The 22,814-nt window shown below is 50.0% G+C and overlaps 1 protein-coding gene across 6 annotated transcripts in view; it reads right to left on the bottom strand.

Moving 5' to 3' along the window:
* Positions 1-14,134, bottom strand: part of Ptgs1 (prostaglandin-endoperoxide synthase 1) — a 41,852-nt gene extending 27,718 nt beyond the window's left edge. The window contains exons 1-8 of one of the 6 annotated variants that reach the window (XM_006497790.4): positions 14,023-14,132; positions 13,602-13,684; positions 13,143-13,258; positions 10,145-10,315; positions 7,786-8,134; positions 3,312-3,364; positions 307-755; positions 113-208 (exon numbers count right to left, since the gene is read on the bottom strand). In XM_006497790.4, the coding sequence (XP_006497853.1) occupies positions 113-208; positions 307-313 (103 nt within the window). In that variant the 5' untranslated portion in view covers positions 314-755; positions 3,312-3,364; positions 7,786-8,134; ... (2 more) ...; positions 13,602-13,684; positions 14,023-14,132. Of the gene's footprint in view, positions 1-112; positions 209-306; positions 756-3,311; positions 3,365-7,785; positions 8,135-10,144; positions 11,485-13,142; positions 13,685-14,022 lie in introns of those variants that run through there. The other 5 variants (XM_030248641.1, XM_011239036.3, XM_006497791.4 and 2 more) reach the window with 5 other exon arrangements.
* Between the last annotated feature and the right edge of the window lie 8,680 nt (positions 14,135-22,814).

The following is a 22,814-nucleotide window of genomic DNA, read 5'->3' as shown; positions in this document are numbered from 1 at the left end:
CCCCGGCACCGCGAGCAGAAAGGGGAATCAGGGAGTCCGCCTGGAAGGGAGATGGACCAAGCCCACGGCGCAGGACTTGGAATTTTCACGGGCATCCGGCGGGGGCACCTACCTGGTGAGGGCACCCCAGGATCTGCGAGCAGGACCGAGGGTGTCGGCGGCAGCAGCAGGAGCAGCAGCAGGGGAAACCAGAGCGAGAGACTCCTTCCTGCAGAAGGAAGAGAGAGTTGAGCCTAGCGTTCAAGGCTCCGCCTGCAGGCCACCGAATTCCGGGACGCGTGGGGGCACCACTGGGGTCGGACTCACGACTCATGACTCTGGGAGTGGATGGATGTGCAATGCCAACGGCTGGCTCCTCGGGTGCAACTCCAGCACTGCCCCAGCACTGGCAGGTCCCCTCCCACCCATCTCACGGCTCCACCCCCACTCCTCCCTCCAGTTGTCACCTCTGACAGGCTGACCGCCAACTTCCTCTGCTCCAGCCTTAGCCAAGACGTTTTATTAATTACTGCATGGTGACTGCTCAGACCGTAACTCACGATCCTTGAGGTGCAAGATCTTTTTACAGTGTCAGAAATGCATCCATTTGGGATATAGCAAACTGAGGCTCTCTGAGGATGGGCACGAAGGAGGACAAGGCTTGTAGGCAGAACAAATGGTGGAAGAGGCTGGTTTGAACCATAGCTTGCTTGAAGAAGGATGAGGAGCAAGGAGGTGAGAAGCCATGCAGTCCAGTCCAGCCTGCACACGAGGTCCTGCATGGAAAACACGCTACTGCCACTCCTGCCCGCCAACAGAAGAGCTTCCTTCTCCGTTGAGCAGGCAGAGGCCAGGTCAGACATGAGGAGCTGTAATTTACATTCCTAATACACAGCCTGCCAGTTGGCTCACCTTTAGTCCTTGCTGGTCCTCGGTGTATTTATTTATAAAATGGACATGCAAAACCACCCTAGGCAGTGAGGGATACCCAGGGGGCCCCCACCTACTCAGAGGAGAAGTGTAGGGGGGAAGTGGGGGAAGGATTGTGGGAGGGGGTGGCCAGGAGGGGGCAGTGAGTGGGATGTAAAGTGAATTAAGTAAAAAATTAAAAAACAAAATTTTTAAAAGATACATATAAAGTAGATATCAAAAAATATGTATGGCATAAGGCAATTTTGTTTACTGATAGTTAAAGGTGAGGGGAGTTGTTTTAAAAGAAAATTATAACATTTGTATATTTTAATCCTTACACAAAATAAAATTAATGAGACATTTAAAAAAAACACCATAGAAAAAAATATACAGATCCCATGTGGCAGTGGCTACTCTGTGGTCAGAGAACCTTTTTCAAAGTTGCCCTAACTTAGATTCCAGGGCTAGCCAAATGCCACCCTCCAGCTGAATGGCCACTTGCCAGCCTTATAGGACCTAAGCCTTTGGGTCATTGGCTCCTTTGTACAGTGGGGGAAACTGAGCCTAGAAGGAGCAGAGAATAGGAGCAAAGCCACAGTGTCCTCGTCCTTTTCCTTGCCAGCTCTCTCCCTCAGTTTTCCCAGCACGCCCTCTGCCCACGCCCGCACCCAGAGGCATGGCTTGGTGGAAGGGCCCATTCATCCTTGTGCTGGCTCTCGGGCATCTCTGGGCTCAGGAAAGGAACAGGTAGGAAAGGTGGGGCCTGATGGGGTGCCCCTTTTGCTTCCAAACCAGAGCTGTTCCCATGCTCTACAGGGACAAAAGCCAACTGCTCTAGGGAAACTGAGCAAGCCAGGACAGACCAGGGGAAGAACTGGGGCCCTGGTATACTGAGACCAGCTTCAGTTTCTCCACATCCCCAGATTTAAGACCCCTCTGGTAACCAGCCAGCTGGGCAAGGGGCTGTGGGTCAAGTGATTGTCAGCAAAATAATGAGATCTGGGAGGAAAGCTGAGGTTCTGTTCCCCAGAGGACAGGGGACCTTCTGGTGACCAAGAAATACAAGAAGAGCTGGCATGATTCTCATCCTCCACTCCCCGGTCTGCCCTCACTCTGGGCCTGGACCCAAGGAGTCACACCTGTAGCTCACTCCCAGACCTGTCCTGTAGTGAAAACAAATGCTAACTAGCTCAGCCCTAACCCTGGAGGGAGGAGACTTAGCCTGGGAATCAAGAAAACTGAGTTCAAGTCTCCTTTCTTCTCTTTGACCATAGACAAGCCCTTAGGGCCTGCTTCCCATTTGAACACCAGGATAATAGGACCAAGTGGGTAGCAAAGGCAGGACCCATGCCAGTAGAGAGCATGAGCCCTTGCTATAACCATGCTCTACAGCCCTTCATGCCATCAGAAGACAGATGCAGTGAAGGAGGGCTGCAATGGGAGTGTGCAGTTGATGAAGGATGGGTACAGTGGAGAAGCAAGAGGCCAAGAGAGCAGCTAGGGTATTAATACAGGCCTCCAAGGACCAAGCCTAACCAAGGGGGTGGAGCAAGGAAGAAGTAGACAAGGGAAACGGTGACTGAGATGCCAGCTCTTTACCAGTTGACCTGGAGTATGGATAGAGAGGTAGAGAACATTTAGATGCTGGTTGTTGCTAGGGACAATGCTCAGGGACAGGCAGTGGCTGGAAAACACAGAGTTAACACTTGGTCCATCCAAAGAAAGGATCCAACATGCAGATGAATACCCAAGTTGGGGGAGCATCCTTGTTCTACTAGAAAGCTCACAACCCAGGGCCGCCTTTCCTTGCTCTTGTGTTCCAGAGCCAACGTCCTGAATGTAGACCTTGTAGAGGGCAGCCAACCCTCCAGTAGTTGAGATTGTCTGTTCTGCTCCAGGTCATTGGACACGTCGTTTTTTCTTCTCTCCTACAGGAAGTTCTGTGCCTTCCCTCCCCTCAAGGTGGTGCTAAATAGAAGTTGTCCCTCTCTTCCCCTGAGTTGTCATTGTTTGGTGACTCTGTCCTCCTTAAACCCAAGTACAGGGACTGAAAATGTCCCAAGAGGCTGGTCGCTTTGTGGGATGAGCGCTGGCGTGAATAATCCAGGAGGATTGGCAGAGATGGCTGGGCAGTTGAGAACACCAAGGGCTCCCAATCCCAAGCTGCTCTTGCAGAAGAGCTGGGCTAGGTATCCAGCACCCACATGGTGGCTCACAACTGCCTCTAACTCTGGTCCCAGGGGAGCTGACACCCTCTTCTGTCCTCTTTGGGAACTGGTCACACCTATGGTGCATATGTGTGTATGTGTATGTATGTGCATTATGTATATTTGTATGTGTAAGCAAAACACTTATACAACATAAATTTAAAACAGTCTAAAATAAAAATGCTTAAATAATAATACATAGGAAAAACTCACGTGACTGAGGGAACCAGAGCCAAGTTCATCAAGGTGCCAGCCAGTTCATCCGTCTGCAGGTGTAACCACAAAAATGTCGTTGCCTGCCTCAGTTTCCCACTGAACCCACTGGTCAACATTCCCAACAGTCCCACAGGCATCTCTGGACACAGAGCCAGAGCAGATCAAAGAGCCTGAGCTATTCTGAGACAAGATAGCAAGATCCCATTTCCCTGATCTGTTGGACCCCCACTAGTGGGTGCCAAGAGTTTCTCTCTGAGGGCCCCACCCCCTGCCACATAACAGTCACATGTCCTCCTGCCTACCTAGCCCACATCTGAAAGTTACTGAGGAGGTCCCACCCAACATTTGGAAATCCCAAGCTGACTCTCACCTGAATCATGCACGAGCCCAGCCCCACCCACCCCACCTCTGCAGCTGGTTCACAGAACAGGAAAGTTCTGTAGTCAGCGGCCTCAAATCTCTTCAAATCTCAGTCCCAAACCCTAGTTGCTCTCCACTCTCACCACAGCCTTAAGCTTTCAGCTGCCTTTTGTGGGCCTCAGTTTCCCTCATCCAAATATATGGGGTTACTGCTTCCATTTCTGCAAGAGCCACTCCATGTGAGCATCCAGCCTTCACCAGGAGCTTAGCAATGGTTCTCCTCTACCCCTTCTTTTTCTTCCCTACCTGGGCAGGATTGGCTTCTTCCTCTTCTCTGTACCTGCTCAGTGCCAACTTTTCATTATGTATTGGAGATAATGAAAATAACATTTTGTATGTATCTACTATGTATATATAATCTCTGAGGGGTGTGTGTGTGTGTGTGAGTGTGTGTGTCCCTTTTCCAATAGTCCTACAAATCTAATAGTGTCATCTCCATTTACAGAAAAAGAAAGCTGAGGCCCAGAACTGTAGTATTTTGCTCAAGGTCTACACTAAGAGAAAACAGAAACCCTGCAGGGCAGAGGGTAGCTGGGAGGGGGGTAGTCAGGGGTGTCCCATTAAGTTACACAACTCAGTCCACCAGAGAGCCAAGGATTGAAAGCCACGAAATTCACTTGTTTGTCTTACTTAATCCTCAAAACAACTCTTGAGAGGAAAGTACCACGACCCAGAAGGAGACGAAGAAGCGCAAGGATTCCTCTAGACCTTGCCTAAGTTGAGGAGAGAAAGGAGGAATGACAGCCACTGCCATAAGCAATTTGTAAGCCACAGGCAGGTTGCTGAGGGCTTTCATGAATCATCCCAACAACCCCATGAGGTAGGTTTTGTTCTTCCTATGAACAGGAAAACAAGCTGACCTGCTAGGAGCTGCAAGCTATTGGTGATGGAGCTGAGATCGGAGCCCTGATCTGTTGGACTTTGACTTACAGGTTTAATTCCTTGCCACATTCTATCACCTGGACTCCCAGCCCTGAGTCTCCAAGAGACAAACACCCAGATCCTGCCAGGGATGAGCAGAGCAAATAAGTAGGCAGGCGGGTGGTGTGTGGAGAGTTCCCTATTCATCTGGGAAGTTTCCACTGCAGTGTCAAGACAAGTCTCACCACATGATCAGCCCAGTGGTCTTTCTACCAGTGCCCTCCTTATCCTGCTCCTACCATCTGAGGAATCAACAGAGAATCAGATATCAGTTCCTGGGATCTTGGGGACTCAGTTGCCTGTGACAGAGAAGCCATGATGAATCTGTCTGTCTGTCTGTCTGTCTGTGTCTCTGTGTGTGTCTGTGTGTCTGTGTGTGTCTGTGTGACTGTGAGTGTGTGTGTGTGTGTGTGTGTGTGTGTGTGTGTGTGTGTGTGTGTGTAAGGGACCAGATTTTTCATGAGGTGGCTGTGATTGTAAAATGTCACTTTGCTGCACCCTACCCCAATCACAGTTGAAGAAGAGATGTTACCACAGGCTTCCTTTGATATGTGAATTAACCTTATGACTGCTTCGAACCTTCCATACCTCCCACTGCCCTCAGACCTTAGCCTAGACTTCTAACCTGAGCATGGCCTAAAGGGGCCATGGAATGAAGAACCCAGAAGATCTGATATCTTGTAACTAAATCCCTTGAAATCCCTGTGCAACCTTGAGTAAGTCACCTTCCCTCTTGGGTTTCAGTCTCCCTACTTGGTAAAGAAGTCTGTTGTGATTGAGATGCCGAGCATTAGGATGGGGGCGGGGGATCCCCAGAGTCTGACCCACCTGGGTTTAGAGCCTGGCTTGCACAGTTGAGCTGTGTGATTTTGGTCCATTTGATGTCTTTGAGCCCAGTTTCCTCATTGGGCAAGGAAGACAATAAAAACCATGGTGAGGGGATCACTTAGCCCAATTCTAGCCCCCAGGAGGCATTTGGGAAATGACCAGTACTTGGTGTCATAATTATAAGTAATAACTCTACAATGAATTCAATTCAGTCACTGTGGTCCTAGATTATGGCTATCTCAAGAAAACTTGAGGGAGAATGATGGCAGGCATATACTGGCTTCCTGTGTCGTGATTGCATTTACTTGCACATGACAGAAAAAAGAAACCATACATGGGAGATTTAATCAAAAGAGAGGATGGGGAATTTTCTTCCTCAAATGCCAGGAAGTGCTAAGGTAGAGATTCCAGTCCTTTATAGTCATAACATGAGGAGGGGCTCTTCACTCAATCCTTCTGCTGGCTATATCTGTGTGTTGTACCCCAGGCACCTTGCTCCAAGTGTGGAAAGGCTGGGAAGAGAACGGATACTCCCACAGACTCCCACGACTTCTCTTCTACCAGAGTGTGTCACATGCTCTCCCTGGATTGCAAAGGAGCTTGGGAAATGGAGTTTTGTAATAGGCAAGCAAAGGACAAGAAGTCTGGACAGCTGCTTATCAGATGTCTGTCAGAAGCCAAAAAAGAGTGTTTCTGGTGTGGGCTGACTCCTCTAGAGAACAAAGACACAATCAGATGCTGCAGTTCTGAAGTGAGACACACTTTCCAGCCAAAGGAAGAGGTTCAAAAAAACCAGGACCACCATGAGGCACAGCCAGGAGCACCCAGAGAAAAGTCCAATTCAGCTGCCAGCAGGTAGCAGAATTCGATGTCTCCTCTGTACCCTGTGACCTCATGTAAGAAGCAGCCATGCCCAGACACAGGGCACCTCATCCTTGGCAAACTTGCGCACCATAGCTTAGAAACTTAGAGGGCAAGAATTCATACTTCAAACAACTCCGCAGCTCTCAGGCCAGAGCCCTACAAGTCCACTGTCTGGAGCCTTTCAGATTGAAGTGGACTGGCTCACCCCACGTACGGAATGTGCCTGGGCTTTAATGCTTTGTTAATCGCTCAGCACCATTTAGCCATATATAGCTTGGAAACATTCTTGCTTACTCCAGCTTCCTAATCTCCAAAGTAGCCCTTCGACATAGGGGCTTTCACCTGTGAATGGGAGTGAGGAGGCTGGAGAAGCCAGGATTGTTTCCAGTGCAAGAGACAGACATTCACGGTCACTTTGCTGAAAATCAGAGGATAGATATGGCTACATCCAAATTCCTATTCATTCCCCTCTCTCCCAGGACTCGAGTATCTCCAGGTTCACACTGCCCCCATGCCCTAGCCCTACCTAAAAGATAGGATGACGCCTTTCTCCTAACAACCTCATGGAAGTGAGACTCTTTTGATTGTTCTGCCTTAGCTCCAGCAGCCACTTTTGAGCCAACTGCTATCACCAGGAAGATGTAATGTCCTGATTTTTCAGGCTGATCAGTGTTAAGACTGTGCCTTCTGTAAGACAGATTTGGGAACAGGGTGTTTCCACAAGAAACCCTAGTGCAGCTCTCAAAAGGAGAAGGCCAGGTTTGCTGGGGTGATGGCTTGGGCAGTACTTGGTAAAGCCCTTGTCTTGGGAGCATGAGGACCTGGGCTCAGATTCCCCAGGACCCACATAAAGAGCCTGGTGCTGCAGTGCATGCCCATGATCCCAGCACTTGGCAGTCAGGAGGATCCCTGGTGCTTGCTGGCCAGCCACACTAGCCTAATCTGTGAGGTCCAGACTCAGTGAGAGCCTCTATCTCAAGAAAAAAGAAAAAAAAAAAAAAATAGGGCAGAAAGCAATTGAGGATGATAGCCAGTATCAAACTCAGGCTTCACATACATATGCACACATGTATACACACAAACATGCACACACACAGTTGTGTACTTAAGTCAAATTAAAAGAGGAAGGAAGAGAGGCAGACAACTGGGGTCTCTTTCCCTCTAGGCAACAAGAAAAGAGCACTAAGAGGCAAGATGCCTCCAGGCAACCCCAGAGTTAGAAAGTAAAGGAGGCCTGGGTGGAGAGATGCATTTGTTGAGGAGAGCCCAGCCTACTGCAGTATCCAGGACCTTTTCTTCTCTGCCCTCAAGTGACTGGGGATGGTTTGTTGGGGAGGCCGGGGGTCAGGCTGTGCTCTCCGGTACCTCCTGTTAGGGCTGGAGCAGGAGAGGGCATCAGCAGAGTAGCCAAGGCTCAAACAAACAGCTAGACACTTACCAGACGCGGTGTTACAGGGAGGAACCAGGGTTCCCTCTGTTGGCTTCTTAGTCTCCTTAGTGAAAAACAGACTCAAACGGAAGCTTGAGTTTTATTAGAGTGTAAGAGAGAAACAACAAGGCAGGTAAATTATAAATCTCTGCAGCTGCCAGGAGAAGACAGATTTGGGGGGTGGGGGGGGAGGGTGGACACAGACAGAGAGACAGAGAGACACAGACAGAGGGGCAGGAGTCATTTCTTTTACTCCTGGCATCAGCAAGCAGCCTCAAGGCATAAAGGAGGGGGTGGCTTCAGAGAACCGGTGAGAAGGCCCCATGCCTGGGACAGCATGCTCAGCTTTATCCAGTACCTAAGAAAGAAGGAAAAAGTTATACATGTGGTTAGGGCTCAGATGCGTGGGGCAAGCATGGCAGGGTTCCACTGTAGTGCCTGGTAGAAGCTCTGTAACCAGCTGTCTCGAGGGCAGGGCTTCTGGGAAGGGAAAGTATATTATCTCGTTAAGATAATTCATCATACCCTCTCCCTAGCATGTCTCCTCCAGATGACTCAGAAGAGGACAGCCTCTTGGCCAAGTGATAGACAGGCCCGGCTGAATTAGGGACAGGCCCAGAGGATTTGGGTCTCCTCCCAGGGCCAGAAGTAGATACTTATATACTTTTTTTTTTTTTTTTTGCCCTGGAGGAAGTACCTTTGCCTTAATGGGCCTCATCCTCCACCTTTTCATACGGTAATTTAAATTCTAAGGAAGGGGAATTGTGGCATCCACTAGGGAAACAAAGGTTTCTAAGGCATCCAAGGTTATTTAGAACTCCCTCTGAAGCTTAAGCCTAAAGCCATTTAGGAAGCAAACCAGACACCAAAGCCCTCCTACTAGCAGTATTTCTTGACACCAGCCATGACAGGATCAAAGACATTTCCGGCTTCTAGCTAAGATGCGAACCCCTATCTTCAACTGCGTGCCACCACTATACCTCTTGTCCACATCAATGCGATGAAACACTTTGACTGAAGCAAGTTGGGAAAGAAAGGGTTTCGCTCACAAGTCCACGTCACTGTTCTATCCAGAACCCAAAGAGGGCAGGCACCTGAAGCAGGAGCTGATGCAGGGGCCATGGAGGAGCTCCTTACTGGCTTGCTCCCCATGGCTTGCTCAGCCTGCTTCCTTATAGAACCCAGGACCACAAGTCCAGGATGGCCCCACTCACAATAGTCCAGGCCCTCTCCCATTGATCACTAATTCAGAAAATGCCCTACATATTTGCCTACAGCCTGATCTTATGGAGGCATCTTCTCAACTAGGCCTGCTTCCTCTCTGATGACTGTAGCTTGTGTCAAGTTGACATACAACTAGTCAGCACAGTCTCTGTCATGATTTGTATATGCTTGGCTCAGGGAGTGGTACTATTAGAAGGTATGGCCCTGTTGGAGTAGGTGTGGCCTTGTTGGAGTAGGTGTATCACTGTGGGTGTGGGCTTTCAGTCCCTCATCCTAACTTCCTAGAAGCCTTCAGATGAAGATGTAGAACTCTCAGCTCCTCCTGCCCCATGCCTGCCTAGATGCTGCCATGTTCCTGCCTTGATGATAACAGACTGAACCTCTGAACCTGTAAGGCAGCCCCAATTAAGTGTTGTCCTTATAAGAGTTGCCTTGGTCATGGTGTCTGTTTACAGCAGTAAAGCCCTAACTAAAACAGTCTGTAACTATGCTTTTTAGAGGTGGGGTCTGAGCCTCATAGAGACAAAGTCCCTTGTGTAAGTCACACAGTCTGAATGGCAAGTCAAGGCTCAACCCAAGTCTGGAATGACTCCCAGGATTGCACTCCCTCTTAAATAGTTTATTCATCTGTGCTGCTAACATTTTGTGAGGAACTGGCCTACACAGGACAAGAAACCAATAGTGAGCTAATCGTGATCATAGTGTGGCAACAGCCCAAACACACACCCATGCAGGCCCAGCTTCAGTCCTAACTCCCTCTTCTGTCACCCTGCGCAAGCTGGGCTCCTTCCTGTGGGCACAATGCCTGCCACGCAGAAAGCTCTTAGCAGGCACATGTTAAATGAATGAACTACTCCAAGGGAAATGTACTCATACAAATCCCAGCAGGGCCATTCACTAGCTGGATGTCGTTGAGCAAGTTATTTGGCATCTCAGCCTTGCTTTCCACATTTGTAAAATGGAGGTGATGCCAGTACCCTTTTAGGGCTGTTACGGTGCTCAAGTGAGCTCTCTAAAACATTTAAGATGCTGCCTGGTGTTTAATAAGCATTATGCCAGAATGTGCTAAGTAAGTTAACAAGAGTGAATGAATGTCTATTGTGTACGGGGGGGGGGGGGGGGTAACTGTGTTCTCACTACACACCTCACACACATTCTTGTGTTTGTGATTTTTCTGGAGCCTCTCCTTGGCCCTGAGTGGGGCTCTATATTCCTTGAACAGTGGCTGATCTTCTGCACAGAGAAATGAGTTGATCCAGCAGGGATCTGCAAGTTACATCATTAGCGGCTTCACCTTCTCAGCTTCTCCCACTTCCTGCAAGAGGATAGACACCTTTTAAGCCAGAAATGAACACATGCATGAAGGAGCTACAGGGCCCCAACCTCTGCGAGCAGCAAGCATCCTGACTCATAACTGTGAGGAGCCTTGATGCCCTCCATCCAACCCCAGGCTCACTCTCTCTGGCTACCCAGTAAGAGAGCCAGAGCCAGACAGAGAGCAAAAGCGAGAGTGCATGCACATGTGAATCACTGAGGTCCTAGGGAAGGAAGCACAGCATCCACCCAAGACCACAGGACCACAAGAAAGAACTAGGTGGTAAGCGAGCACTGAACACTGGTCAACCGCATACCCACACTACGTACTCGATGAAACAGACTGGGAATGTGGGCACCTCAGAACCCCAACACTCGGAGCCCTCCCCTATGCCACCTTCTGGATAGAACATGGGCGTGACCTCACACCTCTGCTCCATTCCACCCATCCCATAAATATCCAGTTGACATCCTAGCCAGCTGCTAGGTTGCCCTTTGAGATCAATACCAGTCCTCTCAATGATCTGGCAGACTGTGGGGTGTGCATCCAGAATAGGGGATGAAGGATGGGGGAGGAGTTTGAGGATTGCCTTGCAACAACTGACCAGCCTAGATCCTTGGAGGACCCTAGCATGCTCTTGCCCCTGCCTAGTGGGAGCTACAGACTTCCTGGTGAGATCTCAAAGAGGGGCATTTCTAGTGTCTCCAAACCTCATCTTCTCTTCTCCTACTGTCCTTAAATTCACCTGATCCAGTCCCCTCTGGCACTGGCCTTCCATCTTCCTTCACACACTTGCCTTTCCTGCTGGTTCAATCCCTCCCAGCTCTCATCCCAACCTCTATGGTCTCTTTTCACTCTCTTGCCATAGAAGACCACGCCCACCTAGGTTTCCATCACACGTGTGGCCCTGGTATTGCTGTTTCAATCCCTTGGGCCATAGATTTTCTACAGCACAGTGAAAGTGTCTGGGAAGGATTTAAGGTAAGGTGGGTATGGAAATACTAAGCACACAGTATTAGCATTATATTTTCCCGAAGAGGCTGAGAGAAAGCCTGATCTCTGCTTTCCTCTTTCAGTCTTTAATTAGTCCTCCAAAGCCAAACAGTGCTGGCGCATGCCTCTAATCCCAGCACCCAGGAGGCAGAAGCAGGTGAAACTCTGAGTTCGAGGCCAGCCTGGTCGATGGAGCCAGTTCCATGACAGCCAGGGCTACACGAAGAAATCCCATCTAAAAAAAAAAAAAAAAAAAAGTAAATTAAAAAGTTCTCCCTTCAAACTTGCACCTAAAACCCCAGAACCTGACAGGCAGAGGCAGATGGATCTCTGTGAGTTGCAGGTTAATCAAAGTTACACGGTGAGATTCTGTTGCAAAAAGAATATGTGTGCATATTTTGTTTTGTTTTCATATGAGGGTAAATGTATACACATGTGCACACATATGCAGTCATATTTGTATATGTGATCTGTGTGTGCATATGTATGTATATGTATGTCTGCACATGTACAAGGTATTAAATGTATGTTTTATGCTTGTGTGTAGACATACATGTGCAGATCCACACATTTATGTGCATGTCTGTTTACATGTGTATATTCACATATATGTTTTGTGCCTCTGTGTGTATATGAATTAGGAGGTTATGTCTTTGTATCTATACATGTATCGCATTTAGTATGTCCCCATGTGTATGTGTGTAAGCATGTATTTGTGAATGTGTGCACATACCTGTTTGCATACACTTCAAGTGTGTGTATTTATGTGTTCACAAGTGTAACATATATATTTTTGGGTATTTGTGCATTTGCATATGTATGTGTACATGCATTTACCTCTGTACCTATGTGTTTTTGTGCCTCACCTGTGTTTTTATGTATTTATGTGTGTGTTTCCATGTGACTTTACCTGTGTGCACATGGGATATTTTATCTATGTCCATGTGTACAAGTGTGCAAATGTTTGTCTACCCATATAAACACATGCATGGGTGTGTATGTGTGACTTTCCATCTGTGTTCTGAGTGTGTGTGTGTGTGTGTGTGTGTGTGTGTGTGTGTGTGATACTGGGAGGTGATTTCTTATTACTTTCAATACTATGGCATGCTCCATCGAGAAGTCAGATCCGGAATTTCATCAATCCACAGAGGAATTTTACTAGGGCCCAGCCTGGTACCTTGCAGGGCAGAGTCTGTCTCCAACTGCAGGGACCACATGCTCTATCCTTGGCTCCTCTGCCACATGCACCTCACTCTACTGTCCCTTCCTTCTTTTCTTGTCATTCTCTCTTCATTCTGTGCTCTCTCCCCTGCCCCCACCTTTCTGTCTGTAGGTAGCCCTGCCTCTTCATCTCGGCCCTGACTTGACCTCTCTGGCTATCTCTGAGTTCCATGTCTCTCTCAGGTTCTAACTCTTTCCCCCTCTGCCTGTGTCTGTCAGTGTTGCTAGCCAGACTTCCCTGGGGAGTATTCTAATTAAAGATGCCTCCTTCCTTCCACCACCAACCTCCACCCCTCCCCACTCCTTCCTCCTCCCCCCTTCCCAACCACCCCCACTACACCCCAGCCAAGAAAAACTTTGTCTGAGAAGCCCTTAGAGGCTGAAGCAGTGTGCCTAAAGTACTAAAGTCTGGAGCTAAAGAGTCCCTCCCTCCGAGCCAGGTGACCAAGAGCACACACAGCACTGAGAGAGACAAGGAGGGGCTTCCCAGGGCCAACAGGAGTCAGATGAACGGGAGGGAAGCATGCATGGTGCTTAATATCCCAGACTCTGAACTCAGAGGAAGGAGATTTGGGTTCAGGAAACCATGAGAAGGGGCGGAGAGCACACGCACAGAGGCTGCATGGTGGCAGTCTCCTTAGGAGGCAAGGACCCTTCAGCAGCAGTCTTTGGTGGGTCATTGTCATCCAGCACTAACTTAGCCTTCTTTCTCCCAACTCCAGGAGCAGCCTAGACACAAGAAGGAACACGCCTGGCCCAAGGCAGCAGAGGAGAAAACCAAGCTGTGGGCTACCCACCCACCCTCAGTCCCACCCACACCTCCACTCCCCACTCCCCACAAACACCCTAAGCTAATTCAGACACAGAGCCCTTGGTCGCAGCTCCCTGCCCAGCCAGGTATACCACCACCACCCCCAAGGCAGCCTCAGGCGGACCCAAAGCCTCTGGGCTGAGAGCCAGGGCTGCATTCCTTCTGCCCAACCCACTACCAGCCTCCTGGGCAGTCCAGGTTCCAATTGTCGTCCCCCCACCCCACCCCCAGAGAAAGACAAGAGCAGAGCTGGGGAAGGACCCTGCGTGCTCTGTGTCACCACAACAGCATTCTGGAGGTGGCTTCTTGGCCCAGCCTGGGCCTTCCTTGGAACTCTAGGATATCTGAAAATAGAAAAGGAGAAGAGAAAGCTGTGGTCTGTGTTGTGGGCAGAGGAGAAGCTGGGTGGGGGTAGGGGTGAGCCTGTGGACAGAGGGCCCTGGGACACATCAAACCTGACCTCCAGCCCCCTCCCCCACCTGCTCTGCACCCCTTGAGTCTCTCTGCAGTCACCCACCTACACCTCTATTCAACAGAGCAGTAGACTGAGCCCCATCCCCACCCCCACAGGAAAGGTTGACCAAGAACACATTACAGAGCTGAGCCCAGAGCTTCTGGCCCCCAGAACTCTCCCAGTAGGCTCTCAGGATAGAGTCTGTTTGAGGCCTTGATTTCTGCTTACCTGCCCTGAGGGTCAAGTTCAGGTGGCCCACTCCAAAACCCTGGAGTGCCTTTCCTCTCAGAACCAGAGTTCAGCCTGTGCCTGGAAACCCTGAACCCTGGCTCCCTCCCAGGGGCTTCCTCCCTCCTCCCTCTTCCTTCTTCCCTCCTCCCTCCTCCTTCCCTCCTCCCTCTGCTCTTTGGATGACCTCTACCCAGGCAATCTTCCTTCCTCTTTTTCAGGCCCTCTCTCCCCACCCAAGCCTGGGCTCAACAGAGATGGGGACAGACATGAAGGGAGATGCCAGCTCTAGGTCCCAGCCTCCCAAACAGCAGTGTGTGGACCTCAAACAGCAGTTGACAGAAGGATAGGGCTACCCTGTGTGCAGCCTCCTCCCTTTCCCCTACCTAGTGGCAGATGGGGGCTACATGTGTGCTGGTTCCTCCTCCTCCCATGACAGATGGGGGGCTACCCTGTGTGCAGGCTCCTACCCCCTCCTTAGTGGGGTTATCATGTATGCCATCATCCCCTCCCCAGGACATGGCCTCCTCCTAGGAAGGCCCTGGGGCCTGTGAAAATGGAATCTAATTTTCTAATCTTCAGAACCTGTGGTACATTGCTTCCTGTCTTCCTGTGCCTCACGGCCCTTTAGAGACAGGCGAGCTGCCGCCAAGCCCCTTTCAAGAGGCCATTCAGGAGCCAGAGTCCTGCCTGGCTCTTCCCATGTGCCCGTGGGAGATTCGCCTGTGAGCTTCTCTACCATGGAGGTAATTAGGCACACAAGATCTAAATGAGAAACAAGATAGCACACAGGCTTGGCCCTGAACCTAGAGCGCAGCTACTAGCTGAGTCTGCGTGCTTAAGGAGGTAACAGGCTCTTGATTAGACCTGTGCCTTCTGCATTCAGATCCTTTTCCAGATCTGGTTTTTAAGTTCCATTCTGTAGTGAGGAATTAAAAATTAACTTAATAACTGGCTGCCTAATGTTTACTCTGTCTGAGCACCAGGATAGGAAAGAACAGGATTGACAACGGCTTGCCCCTCTCAGACAACTGACAAGGCTGTGGAGATGATAGGAGGGGCAGAAACATACAGAAAAGGCGCCTAGCTTACCCCTAATGCTCTTCCCGGAGAAAGCAGCATGTGCAAAGGCCCTGGGGTTGCAGAGAGGGGCCTCTGGGAAGTAGATGGGAACTGTGTAATAATGGCTAAGACTCTACCAATGCATATAAGCTGCACGACATTCTACATTCTAGGTACAGCTGTGTAGTATGGGCTTGACTTCACCCTAAGGCTTCTGGGAAGCTCTCTGGACCTTGTAGATACTATGTCTCCTCAGAACAGAAGGATGTGACTCAGGGTGGGCTAACCACACTTCTATTGTCTTAGAGTGGGGGACTGGCCATGGGAGAAACCAAGTGCATAGCTTAAGTCATGGGGCTTTGCGTCAGGCAACATCCCTCAGTCTGGAGACAGAGAACGAATGTGGGGACACCAGCTGGCCCCTCAGTGACGCCATGCAAATCATCTCTGAACTTGGAAGCGCAGGTGAACTTGATCTCCCAGCCACACTCCATGCAGACTACCACATCCTTGCTCAGCACATCCAGACATGACCCTCATTCAGCATAACTTATTAGATGGAATTTCTTCCCACCCTAAAGAGAACCCCCTGAAGGAGACACAGTTGCCTTTGTTTTGTAGAGTAGGGCACTGAGTCAAGCAACCTGACTGAGGTCACAGAGCACCTAATAACAAAAGTGGGCTCTGAATGTGGGAGTCAGGAACTGGAACGTGGGCCTGGACCACTATGAGGTACTGCCCAGCCAGGGCTGCCTGCAGGGAGCAGGGGAAGATGGGCCTGGAGCTGAGCTGGTCTTACAAGATGGATGGCAGGAGATGCATTCCATAGCTGCCTAACAGGTCTGGGGTCCCCAGAAAATAACCACACAATCACAAGTATTTCAGCAGGGCAGTAAGTTTGATTTGTGCAGAGGGTGCATCCAGTGTGGGTCCTGCTGGTGCAAATGGGGTCCACCTCACATCCTTACATAATGGCTCTCTTAAAGTGTCACAGCCGACAATCGGGATGTGATTTTTGAGCACCTAGTACACATATTTTTCATTTCAAGAAGTGCTGACCTTGGGGCTAGAAACATGGCTTCCAGAACCTTCACAGAGAGACCCAACCACCCGAAACTCTAGTCCTAAGGGATCTGACGCCCTCTTCTGGCCTTCCTGGGCATCAGGAGCACGGACAAGCTTTAGGCAAAACACTCACACACATAACAAACACAAACCCAAATTAAGAAAAGAAGTGCTGACATGGAAGGAATTTGACTTTCTGCCAAGTAGCTTCTCTCCATTTGTTTTTAAATGAAATGTGTCTTGTTTAACCCTTGGATAGAAAAGATACTGAGTTTCTCTTTTACATTTTCCACACAGTCTGGATTTGAAATGCAGAGAAAGGAAGAACAGATTATGAACTTCAGGCTTCTGCACACACAGCCAGGGTTCTGAATACCCATGCCTAGGAAAAACAAAACGCAAGCCACGTGACAGAGTCGATACCTCAGTAAAAGTCCTTAGTGCAACATTGCAGGGGAAACTCCCCTACACAGGACAGTATTCCGAAGTGACCACCAGGTGGCAGCATAGGCCACCTTTTTCGTGTCTGCTCAGGCAAGGCAGGCTGGAAAAGGAGGTTTCCTGCTAGCCAGGCTGGAGAAACCACTGGTACAACTGGAATAGGACCTCTGCCAGGGCCTCTAGGAAACAAATTCCTGCATGCACAGAGTCCAAAGGGCCCGGTGGAAAAGGCACGAGAAGTGGACTCCCACACGGCTTAGCCAGAGCAGGTGTCCTATGCGGTGAGGCTTGTTAGGAAATTTACATTTTCACCTCTAAGAACTGTAACCTGGAAACAGATTTTGAGACATTTTGTTGTCTGAGTCACCCCCAACTCTACCCATGGTGTAAAACTGAGACCAGTTTTACACTGGCATGGCCTGCTATTGCTGGAGTGGAATTGGGGAACCTGCTTGAGCAGCCTGAAACCGTTCTCTTACCTGCCTTCATCCTTATCACTCCCTTGCCTTGGCCACTCACCCAGCCACCACCAGGCCATCTGTGCACATCCTTAGCATTTCCAGGGGAACTCTCTCCTGCCCCTCTCCCACCCCCTTGAGTGAAACCCCCCTAACATCAGCCCTTGGAGGCGTCCCAGGAAAGGCTTCCCGATCCCCTCCCCCACACTGTCCTGTTATTTGCATCTCAGCCGTGCAGCAGGTACCAAGCACTTGGAACAAGCAGAACCTGAGTGTCCAGAGCAGGGGACTATGCTCGACTGCCCGAGGGTGGCTTGCCCGGGCTCCCCCAAGTGGAAGCCCCGCAAAGAGACCAGGGCAAATGGAAATGTGCGGCTTCTGAGATCACTGTTAATGCAGAGGTGGTAACAGACAGCCTGTTAGCTCATCACAGGTCACATACAGGAAACCTCCCTGGCTGTCTGTACATTCACTGAGCACTTACTATCTGTGGGCACTGTTCCAGGCCTTGTGATCAGCATGAGGAAGACAGAGGGGTGGGGCTGAATTCCAGACAATGTGCACCCAGGGACAACGCTTCATCAGCTCGCCCTGCCATACCCCTGTGACCGTGCCAGGCTGCTTACAGAGGCAATGATTAGCACTACGGCCAGCACACACTGGAGTCCGTTCACTTTGGTGACAGGAGGAAATGACATGCTGCTGCCAGTCCCTCAGAAAAGGCACCGCAGAGGCACAAAAAGACAGAAGGGGCCAGCAAGATGAATCAGCGGGCAAAGGTGCTTGCCACCAAGCCTGACAATCCGAGTCCAATCCCCAGACTCCATAGAGCAGCAGAAGGCTACTCCTGCAAATTGTCCTCTACACACACACACACACACACACACACACACGTGGAGGAAAAAAATCACACACACACACACGTGGAGGAAAAAAATATTTTGGAAAAAAATCAAGAAAGTGGGTTTTCAAACTATGTTCTTCAAAACTAGGGATCTGCAGGACTGTCCAGGGCCACCACCAGGGGACAGGGGACTCAAGCATCAGCCCCTTCCTTGCCACCTTCCACCTTTGCTAGTCACAAATCCATCCTGGGCTTCTCAGGTTGGCTCTTGTTTGAAGAAGAATCCTGCTGGCTCAGGAAAGGCAAGAGGTTTGGCCAGAGTCACACAGTCGGTCGGTCGAATGGAAAGCCAAGGCAGACAACAATCAGAACCTGAGGTCAGAGATCAGCCTGGAGCTCCCAAGTCAGGGCCAGAGACAGTAGAACACAGGTAGAACAGGAAGCCGCAGAAACAGGAGCCTGAAACCAAAGGAGGATGAAGTTGTCATGATGTGGGATCTGGAGGTCAGAGGCAAAGGTTCAAGGTCACATCCCACTGTCAGAGGTCAATGAGAGCCATTCCCGTATCAGGGCTGCATCCAGTTGGTATTCACTGAGCATATATGTGTGGGCATAGAAACTATAATCCATGGTCATGAGCAAAGCAAAGCCTTTGCTCTCCCTCAGCTACCTGGAGTGCAAGGTAAACAGAAGAAATAACTGCTAGCCATCTAAGCAGAAGGAAGGACTGCCTGTAGGTGGGCTGGTTCCTATGGGGTGGTCAAGGAGGGCCTCCCTGAGGAGGTGACATTTGAGCTCCAGTCTGTCTGAACCTGGGCCAGCTGCTCAGCTCCTACCCTGAAAGCCAGCAGATCCACTCTGGAAGGAGAGGATGCCAGAGGGGCAGGAAGTCTGGCCCCCTGTAACCATATCCCCAGGAAGGAGGAAGCCTGGACTTCGCTTTCAGCAGCCCTATTCATCAAGGCCCAGCTCTAACCTCAGGCAGTACCCAAGGCTCTGCCTGGGGAGGAGGCAGGGAGGGAGAGAGGGAAGAGGGAGGGAGGGTAGCAGGGAGAGAGCCCTGGATTCCCTTGCAGACAATAAATGCTTCCAGGTTCCCGGGAGCATTTTTCGGGTCACTGCCGCATCTGATCTCAATTACCCTCGGTGTAGGGTTCCCGGGTGGGGGGCAGGGGTGGAGAGGAGCCGGTTCCTCCATGATCAGAATCTCTAGGCCCAGCCAACCAAGGCACTTCAGGATAGGTCCCCAACATGTCAGTAGGCGGGAGACAGAATCGCCAAAGAGAGGTCCAGGTCCAACTGTGCGTGGAGGTCATCTTACTTCACAACCATTTTGCTGTGTGACCTCAGCCATTTACTGGACATCCCTGGGCCTCTGATTCTTGGGAATTCGGTAACAGTGTGCAGCTGGTTCACCCTCATAGTTAATTAGTTATGAATTTATTAATCAATAATTAAATAATTATTAATTAATTACCACCCTCACTAATACCTAGACTAGTGTTAATCGAATCTACTACAACACTCAGCCACAAAGGTCTTAGGCACACAAGAGAGAAGGCCCCTGGGATTGCCAAACTTCTGAGCTAGCAAGACTTTGTGACTGGCAACCTTAAGGCAATATCATCTTCTCCCAGGCCTCAGTTTCCCCATCCATCACAGTGCTGGTGGGTAAAAATCTGCCCAGGAGAGGGTCCTTCAGGATCTAATGTAGGAAGCCCCTTTTGCAGCAAGAGACCTCACTAGAGCCCTGTTACTAGTTTCTCTTTAGCTAGTAAAACTCCACTTCGAGGGTGGGCTGAGGAGTGAGCATGCTGGAGGGAGTTAAGGGCATCTTGGGTCTGACCCCGAGCTGGGCTCAGGGGAAATTAAGGAAGACTGCAAACAGGGATTCGAACCTAGATCCATGAGCGAGCTTCAGGGCTGAGCGGATGCCAGGGGTCAGCGGAGCGCGTGTTGCAGGCGGGCGCTGCTCTCTTCTCCCCAGTGCGCGCGAACCGGGAACTCCCCTCCGGCCTCTGCCAGGGAACAATGCCCGGCTTCCTGCCGCCCGGCGGCCGCCGGGAAACGGGTCCCCCGTGCAGGTACAGGAGGTCGCGCCCCGGGAGACCGCAGGGGGGATCCTCCGCGGCCCGCTAGGCAGCGCGCAGCAGTGCTCTGGGAGGCCCTGCCGAGATGCTCAGCGCACCCGCACCCGCACCCGCACCCGCACCCGCACCCGCACCCGCACCCGCACCCGCACCCGCACCCGCAGTGCCAGGCACTGGCCCTACTCTTCGGAAGCAGCGCTCTGTTTTTGCACAGCACCCGAGCTTCAGCCATGCTGCTTCAGCGAACACAAGCTTGGGCCTCTGCAGCAACCCAAGCCCTTGGCTAGACACTGGGAACTGGGGCACCTGATCTAGCAACCTAGAGAGAAAGAAAGCCAGCCATGGGCTTGTCAATCACGGTGCAAGCAAGAGGACCTTAGTTCGAATCCCCAGCATCTACATAAAAAGCCATCCAGGTGCCTGTGCCTCTGCAACTTGCGTGTGAGAACAGAGGCAGGTGGATCATAGGCATTCACTGAAGTGTTCTATGGTCTCTGAATGACTGCGTGGGCACACACCACTACACCACAAAAACATACATAATACACTCAAAATGAATGATGTCTTACATTAAAGTTACATTATACTTTATAGAGCGCAGTAAGGAGGAGACTGGCATGGAGACAGGGCTGCTCTGAATAAAGTCGTTATTAATAATTTAGCTTTAAGGCGACATTTAGCAACAATGCACAGAGCATGCATCACTAATAAACAGGTGACTCTCAAGAGCAGATACAGCACACCAACCAATCCAGACACTGCACCATTGTTTATATGCATGCACCCACACAGCCACATACATCTAAGCACTATACATGTACAAAACGTGTGTCCACTGTGTCTGTACTGTACACAAGCCAGCCCGTGCCCTGCTCCTTGAGTGACTGTCATTATTCTGTGTAGGTTCATCTATGTCATAGATCTCAACTATGTGATCCCTAATTTCAGAAGTCATGCATCCATATCAGACATCTCAGGACACTCTTAACACATGGATTCACACATGTCTTGTGTTGTGATCTTCACGTGAAATGTATAGGCATGTGTGGATCATAAGCCCTTTGAAAATTGACACACACCATCCACACTCACGTCTGTGTGGAGCTCAGACGAACGAACTTCCTGCCTATTTTTCACACATTGTTGGAGCTTCGATACACCGCATGTGCACATATCATGTGGGTTCTGGCTGTGTGTGGATTATGTCAGTTAGTAGTTAGGAGGTAACCTGTGCTATAGGTGCTCCTTGTCAGCCTAGCAGGGCACTGTCACACCACACTGCAGTCACACTGCCTGGGTTTGAATCTGAATCCTGCTCCACTGTTACCTAGCCTGCTGAGGGTGTCTGTTTCCCCATCAAATGTCATAAGCACACAGCACAATGCCAGACTCTACCTCTTCAGCAAGTGAGAGGCTGGGAGAGGTGGGTGATATCCCTACCGTGGTGGTAAACGTTGACTGTCAGCTTGGAATCGCCATGGAGACAAATCTGGGCATGTCTGTGAAGGAGCTCGCAGACTGGGTTAACCGAGGTGGGATTAAATGTAGGCAGCAGCATCCCATGGCTAGGGAAGGGTTGTACGAAGAAGAGATGGGGATGGAGCAGCATTGCTCTCTGCTTCCTGACTGTGGGGGCCATGTGAGCAGCTGCCATGCCTTGCTGACATACTGCCATGCCTTGCTGACATGCCTTGCCACTGTCGTTGACTGTACCTGCAGATTGTGAGATGAGATAATATAAAATAACAAACATAATAAAGGAAATGGGTATTTTCACATGTATTTATCTAGGTGTGTGAGTGTATGGGGGGGTGCATGCTACATGTGTATGGAGATCAGAGGCCAGCTATCCTATCTATCACGCTGGTTCCAGGGATCATACCCTGATTCTAGGTCTTAGCAACCAGCACTTTTACCCTTTGAGCCACCTCTCTGGCCCCAACCCTTCTTCTATAGAGTTTGTAGTTACTTCTATCAAGTGTTTTAGCCAGAAACAATGACAGTGACAAACACATTCACGCCCACACAACCTGTCAGTGGAGGAGGTAGGTCTTGATCCCAAATCTGCATCACCATAGTTTAAGGTTCTGAAGTACTCCATGGTCCTGGTCCACAGCTCATGACCCCAGAATGAGAGCTCTCTTTCTCTTTTTTGTGCATGCACACGCGCGCACGCACACACACACACACACACACACACACACACACACACTCTCATACACACATAGTCACACATACTCACACACCCACACACATACTCCCTCACACATTCACACTCTCATAAACACAGTCACAAATGTGAATACACTCTCTCATACATACATGGGTACACACACACAAACACATATACTCCCTCACCCAATTATACACACTCACACACATAGTCCCTCACACACTCTCACAAACACAGCCACACACATGAACACATTCTCACACACACATACTCACATTCTCACACACACATACTCATACTCTCACATAAATACTCTCACACAGTCTCACACACACTCTCTCATAAACTCACACTCTCTCTCATATGTACACACTCATACACACATACTCTCACACACTTATACATGCTCACACACATACTCCTACACACTCTCTCACACACAGTCACACATGAACACACTCACATACACAGTCACACATGAACACACACACACTCACACATACATACTCACACTCACACACACATACACTTACATATACACTCTCTCACAACATACAAACACACTCACACTGTCTCTCACACATATACTCACACTCACATACACACACACTTACACATACATATACTCTCACACACAGACACTCTCCAGGCAGTCTATG

The sequence above is a fragment of the Mus musculus genome, chromosome 2 (genome assembly GCF_000001635.26).
Source record: "Mus musculus strain C57BL/6J chromosome 2, GRCm38.p6 C57BL/6J".
In the NCBI taxonomy this organism is placed as follows: Eukaryota; Metazoa; Chordata; class Mammalia; order Rodentia; family Muridae; genus Mus; species Mus musculus.
The sequence above is the reverse complement of the archived record's forward strand: the minus strand, read 5'-3'. Positions and strand labels throughout refer to the sequence as shown.